Genomic DNA, 13,545 nt, shown 5'->3' with positions numbered 1-13,545 from the left:
TGTCACTGTCACTTGGAAAATCATTAGCCTTCAATTCTGACTCCATCCCTCTAAAGGGAAGGCATTAGGTAGAAAGTTCATAAAGCTCCAATTGAGGAATGGATCTATAAGGTGTAAACAAAGAAAAATATTCTCCAAAAAATGTATTTTCATTTTTTTCTTCACTTAGCCCTGAAAATGAAAGGAAATTGTGCTGTATCATTTTCTATCCATGACTAGCATTTTTGGACTCAAAGAATTTAAAGGCATTACAAAGACAATCTCTGAGAAAATGACACAATTTTATAGCAAATACAAAACCAGTAATATTTGCTTTTAACATTCCCTCTTCCTGGATCTTTCATATATTATATGTATTTTTGTCTCAATGTATTTTTTCAAATGAACTTAGTGGGAAAGATAACATCACTCAAAGACTACTTGTTTCAAGGACTAGTGGGAGTATTGAGAAAGGAGAAATGACATGAAGGAAAGAATAGCTTGAAAACTGTTTATTTTTCTATTAAAGTATAGGAGATCCTCTTCTTTAAATCTGGCTTACAAAACTACAATTTGAAGTAATCTCAGTGATATTATTATCACTACCAGATAGACCGGTACATTTAAGCAAAGTAATGAACTCCTGGTAACAGTGATGAAACTCTAACTTCCCTCCATGTTACAATCACAGGACTATCCTGAAAAGTGCTTTAAAAGCTATATCTCACTTGGTCATAGAAGCAATTCATTTTTCCTGATTCTAGAGGCAAGCGTCAATAGCCAAAAAATTTAGTGTTAGCTGGCAGCCTGCCCAACAAACAAGCAAACCCAAGAACCATTAGAGACCATCTCTCTTATTTATTGCGTGAGTCCTGGAAAATCTTCAATTTGATTCTAGATAAGAGAAAAATAATCCCCACTATACACCATTTCTAAGTTTAGGTTTTAAACTTTTAAATCCTTTCCCTGAGAGAGACTGCATCAGAGAAATATAAGGGAAGATTAAAAACTATGATAAAATTCAAGTGTTCTGCTCTGGTCATCAGTGGATAGATGAGGATTAGACCATGTTTATTATGATACCTTAAATTTGTTTTTATCAATCAGTTTTTATATTAAGCTCTAAAGAAGTGTGTTTACTTCCCAATTTACATGTGTGAACATCAGAAAACAAAAGTGACATTTGGCGTGTCTCTACAAGCTAATTTGGTCTTTTGTTTTTCTTGTATAATGTAATATATGCCTAGTAACACTTCAGTCAGGTTCAACTAAACTTTCATTTGATAATTTGTTAATTTTAAAACTTTACTTTCTATGCAAGATGGTAAAACTGTCCTATAATGCAATAAACTAATCAGCCCAAGATGATGTTATAAAAAAGGCAATTACCTAATTTTTATATCCTTTTTTTTTCTTTTTTTTAAGACAGAGTCTTGCTCTTGTCACCCAGGCTGGAGTGCAATGGTGGGATTTTGGCTCACTACAACCTCTACTTCCTGGGTTCAAGAGATTCTCCTGCCTCAGCCTCCTGAGTAGCTGGGATTACAGGGGCCTACCACCACACCCAGCTAATTTTTGTATCTTTAGTAGATATGGGGTTTCACCATGTTGGCCAAGCTGGTCTCAAACTCCTGACCTCAGGTGATCCACCCACCTCGGCCTCCCAAAGTGCTGGGATTACAGGGCATTTCTATTAAGCTTAAGTACATTGATCAGGGAACTTAGTGGATCAACCACAAAACTGTAGGCTGGATGCAAAGTGACCATCCTCCATTGCAGCACAGCATTAAAAAAAGCAATCTGTTTATATTGGTACTAAATGTATTCAAGTAAAACAACATAAACTTGCCTATTACTTCTTCTGTATTATTCTACATCTTTTATTTCTTTCTATTTGATGTCATCCTTCTCTTCTGCCTTCTTAAAATCTCTCTTGTCATATTATTTCCCATGCGGTTTCTACGTTTCCCTATCTTCCATGAATTAAACAGTATTTTTTTCCCTAACTCAACTCTTTCTCTTACTGAAGCACTATTGCAAACAATCTCTCTTAACCACAGTTTTACTATGAAATAACTATGCTAGGCCACAGAACAACAGACAACAGTGAATGTCATTTAATGGTTTAGGGTAGAAATTCCTGAGCTAGAGTATGCTACAAAGGGTAATACATTGCCAAGAGGCAAGTAACTTCCTATCTCTGCTTTAGGATGGTATCTTCAGTACAACTCACACTTAGAACTGACCATATCTTTTAGCAGCAACATGGATGGAACTGGAGGTCATTATCCTAAGTGAAATAACTCAGAAAAAGAATATCAAATACCACATGTTCTCACTTATAAGTAGGAGCTAAGTAATGTGGACACATGGACACAGAGTGTGGAATAATAGATACTGGAGACTCAAAAGGGTTGGAAGGGGAGCGGGTGGTGAAAGATGATAAATTACTTAATTGGTACAATGTATACTATTCAGGGGATGGTTACATTAAAAGCCCAGATTTCACCATTATGCAATACATCCATGTATCAAAACTACCTTTGTAATCCCTAAGTGTATTGTAAAAAGAAAATATATAATAAGTAGAAATGCAAAATAAAATCTCACTGGAAGTAGTTAAAAAATGATGACCTTCTAATGATCATCAAGCATCTGAACTGGAACAGGAATGATGAGCTCTGACATCCTTTTCCCAGCACCTAAAGCTTCTGATGATGGAATGGCGCTCACTGGTCATAGGAAATTGAGAGGCCAATGGTTAGCTGTGGTAGGGGATGGTGACAAGACCTTCTCACTGACATGCCTGGAGACTATTACCTCTTAATTCTTAGTATGAGTAAATTTGGAGAATACCAGGTGGATATCTTCGCTGGGCAAGGGATATCAAAAAATGGTGGGGAAAAAGTAGACACAGGGCGGGGAACAATCTAAGGTGCACCATCTGCACATACGAAAGTGTGCTCTCTTGCTGGATGAAGTTGAAACTGAGCTCAAAGAGCATGAGAATAGGGATCTCAGAGAAATACAGGAACTCTGATTTCACCTTTAGAAAATGTTAAGTACCCATAAGCCACTATAAATGAGGTAAGAAGAGGTGGTCAGGATCAAGAATAATGTGGGTGGTAAGAGATGAAACTGAAAAGTAGACTTATGCCAGGCTGTGGATAAAGCACCTTGTATACCTGGGCTGAGCAGATATACAGATGTTCATGTTCATGCTCATGGAGGAGAGAAGAGTGGTGTGGGGAAGGGAAAGAGGACATATAAAGTTTCAAGAAAGAAAAGAACAATACCAGATAAGAATTTTAGAAAGGGTAAGTTGAAAATGATGCAGGGATTTCTAGCCTGGGCTACATTTAGGGTACCTGAATGTAGGATGGGTCTTAGTTTAACCTGAAAACAAACAAACAAACAAACAAAAGTCAGAGCTTTCAGCAGAAGAGCTAAGTTCAGTTTGGGGTAGGTAAAATATTAGGTGATTACAAAAATATGTGTTCACTTATGCAAGCTTAAAAATAATCTGTCAATGAACATCAAAGAAACATCGAATATTTTGCCACTTTTCTCCACACTTCTTGTATAAATATTACAAACTCCTGCATGGGCATGAGTATAAGATGCCACAGGTCTGTCAATGACTGTGGATGGGAGTGTGGCACCAGCATGGGGATGGGAGCATGTGTGGGGAAACGGGGGGTGACTGTTCATTTGGGTGAGGACCACACACCTGTCTGCAGATGTGTGTGTTAGAGAATATGCTTATGGTAGAAAATACACAAATATACATAGACAATCACTCACACATTTCTTTGAAAAATACATTTTTGTTGTTCTTCTAAATCAGTATTTTCTAAATAACATGACTGTGTTTCCTGGAACATAGTGTCTAACAAGTGGTCGATAAGTATTCCATGACGAAAGCTTCTTGCATTCAAATTAATTTTTTTTTTTTTTTTTTCTTTTGAGACGGAATCTCGCTCTGTCGCCCAGGCTGGAGTGCAGTGGCGCAATCTGGGCTCACTGCAAGCTCCGCCTCCCAGGTTCACGTCATTCTCCTGCCTCAGTCTCCCGAGTAGCTGGGACTACAGGCGCCCGCCACCACGCTGGGCTAATATTTTTGTATTTTTTTTAGAGAGACGGGGTTTCACCGTGTTAGCCAGGATGGTCTCGATCTCCTGACCTCGTGATCCACCCGCCTTGGCTTCCCAAAGTGTTGGGATTACAGGCGTGAGCCACCGCGCCCAGCCACATTCAAATTAATTTAAGCAAAGCTGCAGGCGACACGTATCCTCTGAGAATCTTCAAGGGCCTTGAAAGGCTACTAAAGGCTCTGAGATGTCCTACAGGAAGGAAATTCACTTTCCCTTTTTTTTTTTTTTTTTTTTTTTTGGAGGACTTTCAAACTTATTTGGCCACAGAATTCCTCTATTCAAAAAACATGTATTAATAACCGAAGAGATACTGGTGTTACAAAACAACCCTGGAAAAAGCAGATATAAATGTGTCCAGTGAAGCAGAAACACAGTGATAATAATGAAACTGACTTTGGTAAATATGGGCAAATCCAGTACAAAATTTTCAGGTCAAATATAATTCCTTTCAAGCCTAATCATTCCTACAAATTATCTTCAAAGCTAAATTAGCTCTCAAACTTCTTAAGCAGGTAGGTCTTTGTGTACAGATATCAACTTTACGTGATTCGCATTTTAAAAAAGGAAAGGTTTCAGGCTCTTCTATACAAATTGAGGAGCTATTGAAGTGTACTCTGGTATGTGTTGTCCCTTCAGTGACTGAGAACTCTAAACCAATTTGCAATCTGACAAATCCAACACCTTCTGAATAATGCAGACTAAGAAAGTGCTAATTGGTTTCCATGGTCATACCTACAGCTTTGTTTAAATGGATTAGGAACATAAAGAAAAATAAAGAATATATAACTGCAGAGCCACTTAAATTATAATGAAAAACAGTCTAGTTGAATGAAATGGGAAATGAAAGTACTGATGATAATAATTTAAATAGTAGGTAATATAATGAGTATCTGCTTCGCATTAGATACCATCTCCAACAGTTTGTGTACAATGTGTCTTATCCTCTCTTGGAAAACAAAAACCGGCACTAGAGAAGCTAATCAACGGAAAATGAAAATAATAGCTAACATTTATCAAGAACTTACGTGTCAGGCACTGTTGTAAGCATTTCACATTAGTAACTTATGTGATCCTCACAGAGAACCCATGAGGTAGGCAACACTAGCATCCCCATTTCACAGATAAGATAACTGAGTCTCAGAACAATCAGCCATACTGATAGGCAACAGAAGAGCCAGGATTTGGGCACAGATATGTCTCTAAGTCATCCGCTTTTTCTACCTCTTTACTGTCCCAATCTCACATTTGCATGCTTTGCGTTCTCCCCAAGTTCTATAAATTGATGGAATTTTAAGTCATTACAAAATGGCTCATGTTAGAGGCTTTTGAAAATTTCAGACAATTGTTTCCCTAAGGGCCTTTAACATAGTTAACATAAAATAATCAGTTTAATAAGATGTTCCTGCTTCTGTGTTTGATGTCACCCTTCATTCTCACAGTTCAACCCCAAGAAATGTCACTTGAATTTACTTCTCTAGATAGTTGTGTATATATTCAGCAATAAAATGAATCAGTGACCTCTAAAAGCAAAACTGTTACACTTACGAATTTCTGTCCTGATTTCAATCTTTTATTGCTAAAGTTTTTAGTTTAAATAAGTATTTTTCTCCCAACTCTGTCACGTTGCCTGATTGTACCAAACTGCTGTCCATATTTCTTTTGCTAGTAGCTGCTACCTGGTAATAAGCCATATGCTACCAGAGTGATTAAAGCCAGAATTTAAGTTTCAGGTAAGCACCTCTTCCTTGGATAATAGAAATGCTATATCCAGATCAAGGGTTAAGTCAACCCCTCTCCCACTGACCAAGAAACATTGTTTGGATGTCCCCTCCAAATCTCATGTTGAGATGTAATCTCCACTGTTAGAAGCAGGGCCTAGTGGGAGGTGTTGGAGTCATGGGGGCAAATTCCTCATGGCTTAGTGCCATCCTAGAGATAATGAGTGAGTTCTTGCAAGATCTGGTTCATTCAAAGTGTGTGGCACCTCCCCCACCTCGCTTGTTCTCACTCTTGCCATGTGAGACCCCTGCTCCCACTTCACCTTTTGCCATAAGTAACAGTTTCCTGAGGCCTCACTAGAGACTGAGTAAATGCTGGTGTCATGCTTCCTATACAGTCTGCAAAACCATGAGCCAATTAAACCTCTTTTCTTTATAAATTGCCCAGCCTCAAGTATTTCTTTATAGCAATGCAAAAGCAGCCTAACACACCAAGTTTAGAGAAGGTGGCTGTCACATTCTAAAAAGGAATTTCAACAAGTTAAGCAAGTGAACTAAGCAAAAAACTAAGGGATGGCTGAGGGACTTAGTAAGTTTCATGCAAGAATAAAAGGAAACGATATTTATAGAGTTTTTCTCTAATGCAAGGCAATGTTTGGAACTTCACTACATTTATTAATTGCCCAGAACCACCCTGGCCTCCCAACCTGAGAGGTGCTACTAGCAATTTTATCTTTTTATCACTCTGACTATGCTTGTATAGAAGACAATGGAGCCTCTCCTTATCGCTACTTCTAGCTCTCAAATTAAGAACATGTCTTCGGAAGATTACGTGGACTTTTTTGTTGTTGTTGCTGTTGTTATACTTTTATTTACAGAAACTACAAAACTGAACTTTGTATCTGTTCATGTGTGTGTATTTAAGGAGGCTAATTAAGCAAAATGCCAAAAAATAAAAACTTAAAAACCTCACAATTTGGATCTTACATCTCTAGGCATAAACATTTGACAAAAATAGGAAATAAATATTCATAGTTTGTGAGGAAGCAAAATGTTCTAAAATGATATAGATGCCCAAACACATATTCATCCACATAATCTATAATACATGTACATAGGCATGCATATGTATACACATAAATACTATAAAAATAGGAGAAATTTAAAAAACAGAAGAAGTTAAATGTTTTTCTTTCATAGCATCTTGCGTACATCTATATATTATAAAATGTAATTATATAACCATTTAAGATCATCAGTGTTTTATGTTATTTATTCCATAAAAAGCACTTCTGTAAATGTGGTAGAAGTAATAAATAAAAATCATATTCCCTTTGTATGAATAAATACTTGCACATCTCTATTCAAGAAAAATTTTTATCATATTCACCCTGATAAAATGATATAAAATTTGTTTAATTGGTGGGGTGGGGGTGTGGTGACATGTAGAAGGTTACAAAAGAAATAATAAACTCCTTGTTAAGATGAACTGAAAGTTTCTGTGACAAGGTAAAGTGCCCTGTGCTGAAATAAATGTAGATTCTAAGGTTTTCAGCTTTTAAAGGAGATTACAACTTTCACTATTACTCTGAAATTTGCTTGTGTCAGATATACTCTAATGCTTATACTGCATAATATTCACCAATTTAGGTGGATTACGCCCAGAAATGAAGTCTCGGTGCTAGCATTATATTTAGCATCTATAAAAGTATAAGGAAGTAATCATCATGAATCGAAACTCCAACAAATAATTATTAAACCTCTACTATGTTGCAGGCAGATAAAATTGAATTTTAATATAAAACATCAGTAAAAATTAATTGAGATTCCTAAAACCCATTGAACAATAGAAGTTAAAATAGACAAGGAAGAAAACGTTCTGTTAGATCTAGAGCTTCCTACTAGGTAGTAAAATAAAAGTAGAATAGCCTCTGGAGTCAGACCAAACTGAGTTCTAATCCCACTTTTACAGTCAGCAGCTGTAGAATTTTAGACAAGTTGCTATAAGACAGATGATAATGCACATGGATTAAATAAGATAATGCATGAAAAGTACCTCACATATTCCTTGCATGCTAGCAGATGCTCAGTAAATAATGAGATTTTTTTTTCATTGAACACATAATTGGTAACATCAATGGGAAAATATTAACTCTATCCCTGTACTTAGAATATAAAACATTCTTAGTAAATGTTTGCTGAATGAATGAGCACTGAGTGAAATCTAAACTGTGCGGAGTCACACAACAAAGCCGTGACAAGGCTGGAACACTTGCTTCTGTCCCCACTCCCATTAGATAAATTTCCTAGGAAACAAATTTTACCTTTGTAGTTGTTGTTTTGCATCTGTGGTTGTTCAAACACTTTAAGATCAATGCAATTTTTTTTCCTGACTGCTAGTATCATTTCCACAGAGAGAAATAACTTTTATATTATTTTATATTTAACTTTTATATTCATCAACTCATAAGGCATTATTACGATGTTCCAAAGTTCTGCTTGTCTAGTCCCCAAAAAATTATGTCAGGTTGGTAGAGCAAAGGATTGTTGGGCGTTTTAGCAACGAACCAGATCGAGATCAGGATACAGTCATGGTTCTGGGATAAGAACACATTCCATAGGTTTCCCTCAGCCTTCAATCCCACCTTAAACTAGCAGGCCCTTTCGCACTTTTCCATCATGATTAACATTCCTACCCTGGCATAGGACCACTCTTCTAGTCATCACCTTGTGTAAGCCCAGGTACGATGGTGAAGTCAAACATGGAAGAAACCATGAAAACCTGATTCTGGGCCTCAGTCGTTGCTTTGCTCTGCCATTATTAAGTTATGTGACGTGTGATATGAATTTCAACTAGTTCTCTGTTTTCTCTTTTGTTGAAAGAGACAAAATGTCGGTCATGAAAATCATGGGGTTTGCAGTTAGAAATGTGTGGTTTCATACCCTGCCTTTCCCATTTAAGAACATTATAACTTTACACAAATTACTTAACTACTTTCTATACCTCAGTTTCTTGATTTATGAAATGGAAATTAAGAATAGCATCTCATTCGATAAGGGTCAATGAGATATCTCTAATACAATTATCAAAGCACAAAGCACATGGTTTGTTGTTGTCATCCTTATTATCATTCTTATAATATCATCAAGCGTCTTTCACAGCTATAATTATAATCCTCCATACAGAAACTCTACTTTGTTTACAAGTCTAGAAGTCAAGACTACACAGCAATGAATTAGAAAACAAAAACAGAAAATATAATTGAGATAAAGAAGTAAGAGGAGACAGGAACTACCAAATGCACAGTAGTGAAACAGTGGATGTAATATAAAGATATAGACGATATTACTAAAGAGAACCCAAGTCCATTTGGGATGCTAGAACACTCAAAAACATAGTAAATTCTACATTTAACTAAAGGTGACATATGAATAGAAACCACTCTATACATCAGAGGCATTTTCCCCAATACAAATAGACGAATTTTACTCTGCATCTTTAAAAATACACAATACCATATTTCATTAAATTTAGGTCTAAATCTATAAATTAGATGCACATGTCTTGTTCCTTTAAGTTTCCTGCAGGAAAAAAATAAAAGCAATATATCCCCTGCCCTTGATCTCCAGTTCAAAGCACATATGACACGGAAGCTATATTAAATCACAGTGCTCTGTGGAATTCGTTTGAAAGTTTTAGAATCTGAATTATCACATAAGAAGCCCCCAAAGAAACAGTGAATACAAGCACAACTGTAAGATTTAGGGAAGCTAAAATTAATCATAAAGAAAAGGAACTTTATTCATTATCAAAGAATGCTGTTACTTCTGTGAATTTGTTTTACAGAAATCGGAGAATTTTACTGTTTCAAAATTAATGACTATAAAATAAAAGTCAGAAATAATCTGTGCAAAGGAATATTTTAAAAATCGAAACAAAACAAAAATGCTTCTTAAGGGTGAGCTAAGGCTCTTCTAACTCAATACTTAAGAGGCAGAATCAGTGGAAAGAAAATAAATTACATCAGAATTTTTTTAAAAAGCCATCTACCAGAAATCAAGAGGCTATGATAAATCTATAATCTGTCTGGTTCATAGGGAGAGAAAACCACAAATTTGGCAAAGCACAAAACTGAGAAAAATAATAACCTAGACCTTTCAGAATTGTTGAAGAAGTCAACGAAGAAGTCAACTCTTCGTTGTTGAATTTGTTTTATATAATCAAGATCAAATGACTAGGAATCAGGGGTATTACAATAAAAAGTGAAGAAATTTGTCTTGCTTCCATCTAAATATGAAATTTATGTATTTCTTTTCTCTTTCAAGGGTAATACTCTAAAACTGACCCTTTGGTGCTTGTTCTCTCTCTAAGGTACTGTGTGTTCACTAATTTGCATTTTACTAAGAACTTCTGGTCCCCTGATTTCTGTTTCAAACCAGCGTCTAAATGTTGCACTACTATGTAGTATGCTTCTGATGTTAACGACTGTTATGTCATAATGAATACTGGGGCCTGTGAGTCAGTAAGATGAAGAAGAACATGGTATGCATCTGATCTAGAAAACATGTGGACTGCTCGGAGTCCTAAGACAGCTCAATGTTTGATATCTTCTGTTATGAATCCAGGCGTATATGGGTCAGATTCAACAGTCAGGCTAGAATGATGATATTTTCTAGGTTATCTGTGACACTGATAACCAGCCTTTTTAGCTGACCCTTTATACTTCAAACTGAAAACAATAACAGCAGCAAAATTGTATTGGTATTAACATCATAAAACCATAAAGATTTTAATATGTTTTCCCATACAAAATATAACACCAACACCAACACCAACACCAGATGTTTAAGAGACGTAACCTAAAGAAAGCTAGAGCAGACAGCAGCCTCATTAGAATCCACAACTCATTTCTCTGCTTGAAGTATTACATAGTTTAAATTATATTTAAATTATATTATCTTATCAAAGCAAAATGAGGAGCTGTAAGGATTAGAAAAAAATCAGCAAAAAGACAAATCGTGGAGTAGAGATGCTAGCATAAGCCATCACATCTTTATCGAAATAAATTGTTGGTTACAAGTGGGTCCTTGGTGGAAGGGAACAAACAGACTTAAGACATTGTCCAGCTCCTTGAAAGTGGTCTCCATGTTTCATCAAAATAAGAGAGTCTTAACATTTACAAATGGTGTTCTATGCAATTGTTGTATTCATTTGTACCATAAAAATAGTGCAAGGCAGTATTCCCAATGTATGCATAATTATGAAAGTTACTATACTGTTAGAAAACAATTGTTTCAAAATTTATGTGTTTTCAAATTTACTTTAAATTTAAAAAGAAAAGTTTATTTTATTTAATGCTCTTCTTAGTAATTAAAATAGTGTGACTTCCTAAAGACTGTTGTCTCATCTTCTATTTCAAAGCAAACTGTACTCAGAATTAGCTATGATCTATTGTCTGTGTCAAGAATGTGTTTTAACTGATAAGTGGTTTAAGCGGTTTATGTTTAATAGTATAGCACCAACATAGGCTGAGAAAAGAATAATCAGCTTACTCTCTATTATCATAAAACTACGATATTGCCTCTAACAGATTTCAAATATGGAAAGTTATTTGATTAAAAAGTAACATTTCGATAAGAGAAAAAATATTTAATAATGTGATCATAATTTATATATACTTTCTTACTTTCAAAGAATTTCATCACTTTAACGATAATGTAATATTGTTTTTTCTTACAAGGGCTAATAACATTTCACAACCTGAAACATGAACTTCAATGTGAATTTGAATAATTGCTGTTTCACTATAACTTGTTGCAGTGGAGAACATTAGCTATTTGAGAGCTGACATCTAACATCTGCAAGAATTGTGACTTTCAAACACACTGGCCATCAACACATACCGCTTGTTATTAACTTTAACAGTGTTTCTACAAAGAGACCCACCTCAGGCTCAGGGCCAGCAACTGCTCCTTTGACTTCAGTAGCTCTCCCACTTTAAAACTGGCATAGCCCAGGAAACTTCGCTGAAAATAACAGAAAGAATGGTTTCATTAACTTGAGGTTCTTTAATATGTTTGCTGTCACATCAATCACACAAAATTAGTCTGTAGAAGAATAAAATATTAAATCTATTAGCCTGACAAATATTTCAGTAACAGAGATAAAATTATCAATAATATATCCACCTCATGGGGTAGGATTAAAGGGTGAAAACGTATCATTTTCCCTAAAAGAAAAGAGATCAACAGGCTAGAAAATAACAAGAGGTAAAATACAGCACCCAGAACTGTTTCACTAACTATAATTTTCTCTGCATATGAAAACTGAGGGAAAAGAAAAGATGATATATTTTCCATATTTACCAATGCTGTTGTTCCTCTTATTAGAATTCCTCAAATCACTGGCAGCAACAACTTTGTATTCCAGATATGAGCAAATCTGTTAGTTGGAGCTATTTTTATGTGGGACTTTGTACAAGTTATAAATAGAAATGTTTTAGTTTTCCCCCGTCCCAGCAATGTTTTAAAGCATTTTTCCTTTGTTATTTCTTTACTAGCATGGGACAATTTCATTCCAATACACGAAAGAGAATGGCACTTATTCAGTTATATTTTTTTAAATTGCTTTTTTAGCCTATTATATTAGGTGTTGATGATCTTTGAATACCTGCTTTCTACTCTTTTTGACTCAATGCAAAGAATAAAACTCCAAATTGTTTTTTTTTTTTTTTTCTTTCCCAGGATAAAAACCCTATCATCTCTTTCTAATATCCCCGGCTACTTCTGATTTAAAAGTCACATTATTATGGGATAAATAACATGAAAAAGAGATCTCATTCTTCCCTTCAGGTCAAGCAGTAAATACGAAAATATTAAACCCATGTTATTTCTTATGCCACTGTGGCCTAACAAAATGTAAATACTCTACAATAAGTCAATGGTACTTCTTCCAGAACAGTCTTTCATCATAGGTCTGCTGCCAAGCTGCACTATAATGAGAGGCTGGACAAAGAATTTGAGAGTAATGGCATCTTTTTAGAGGTAAATAGGAAAATATTTCATACATGAATGGCTACATCCACACTGAGAAATTGCTAGGCAGAGGAAAGAAAAGCTTGAAGTCGGAATTTTTTTTTTTTTTTTTTTTTTTTTTTGAGACGGAGTCTCGCTCTGTGGCCCAGGCTGGAGTGCAGTGGCCGGATCTCAGCTCACTGCAAGCTCCGCCTCCCGGGTTTACGCCATTCTCCTGACTCAGCCTCCCGAGTAGCTGGGACTACAGGCACCCGCCACCTCGCCCGGCTAGTTTTTTGTATTTTTAGTAGAGACGGGGTTTCACCGTGTTAGCCAGGATGGTCTTGATCTCCTGACCTCGTGATCCGCCCGTCTCGGCCTCCCAAAGTGCTGGGATTACAGGCTTGAGCCACCGCGCCCGGCCTGAAGTCGGAATTTTTATCCCTCTTTTAAAATCTTTAACTTAGACAAGCTGGTCCTAAAAGGCTTAAAATCAAACATTTGGTAAAACACACTGGTCATGGTGGCTCACACCTGTCATGCCTATAATCCCAGTGACCCTGAAGGCTGAGGCGGGAGGACTGCTTGAGGCCAGGAGTACAAGGTGCAGTGAGCTATGATTGCATCACTGCACTCCAGCCTAGGAGACAGAATGAGACCTCATTTGAGAGAGAGAGAGA

At 36.1% G+C, this 13,545-nt stretch overlaps 1 protein-coding gene across 6 annotated transcripts in view; it reads right to left on the bottom strand.

Moving 5' to 3' along the window:
- Positions 1-13,545, bottom strand: part of INPP4B (inositol polyphosphate-4-phosphatase type II B) — an 840,917-nt gene that overhangs the window by 259,804 nt on the left and 567,568 nt on the right. For all 6 annotated transcript variants that reach the window (XM_023225976.3, XM_023225978.3, XM_023225977.3 and 3 more), the window contains one exon: positions 11,799-11,878. In XM_023225976.3, the coding sequence (XP_023081744.1) occupies positions 11,799-11,878 (80 nt within the window). The remainder of the gene's footprint in view (positions 1-11,798; positions 11,879-13,545) is intronic.

The sequence above is a fragment of the Piliocolobus tephrosceles genome, chromosome 3, assembly GCF_002776525.5.
Source record: "Piliocolobus tephrosceles isolate RC106 chromosome 3, ASM277652v3, whole genome shotgun sequence".
Classification (NCBI taxonomy): Eukaryota; Metazoa; Chordata; class Mammalia; order Primates; family Cercopithecidae; genus Piliocolobus; species Piliocolobus tephrosceles.
Note: the sequence above shows the minus strand (reverse complement) of the source record. Positions and strands in the feature narration are given on the sequence as shown.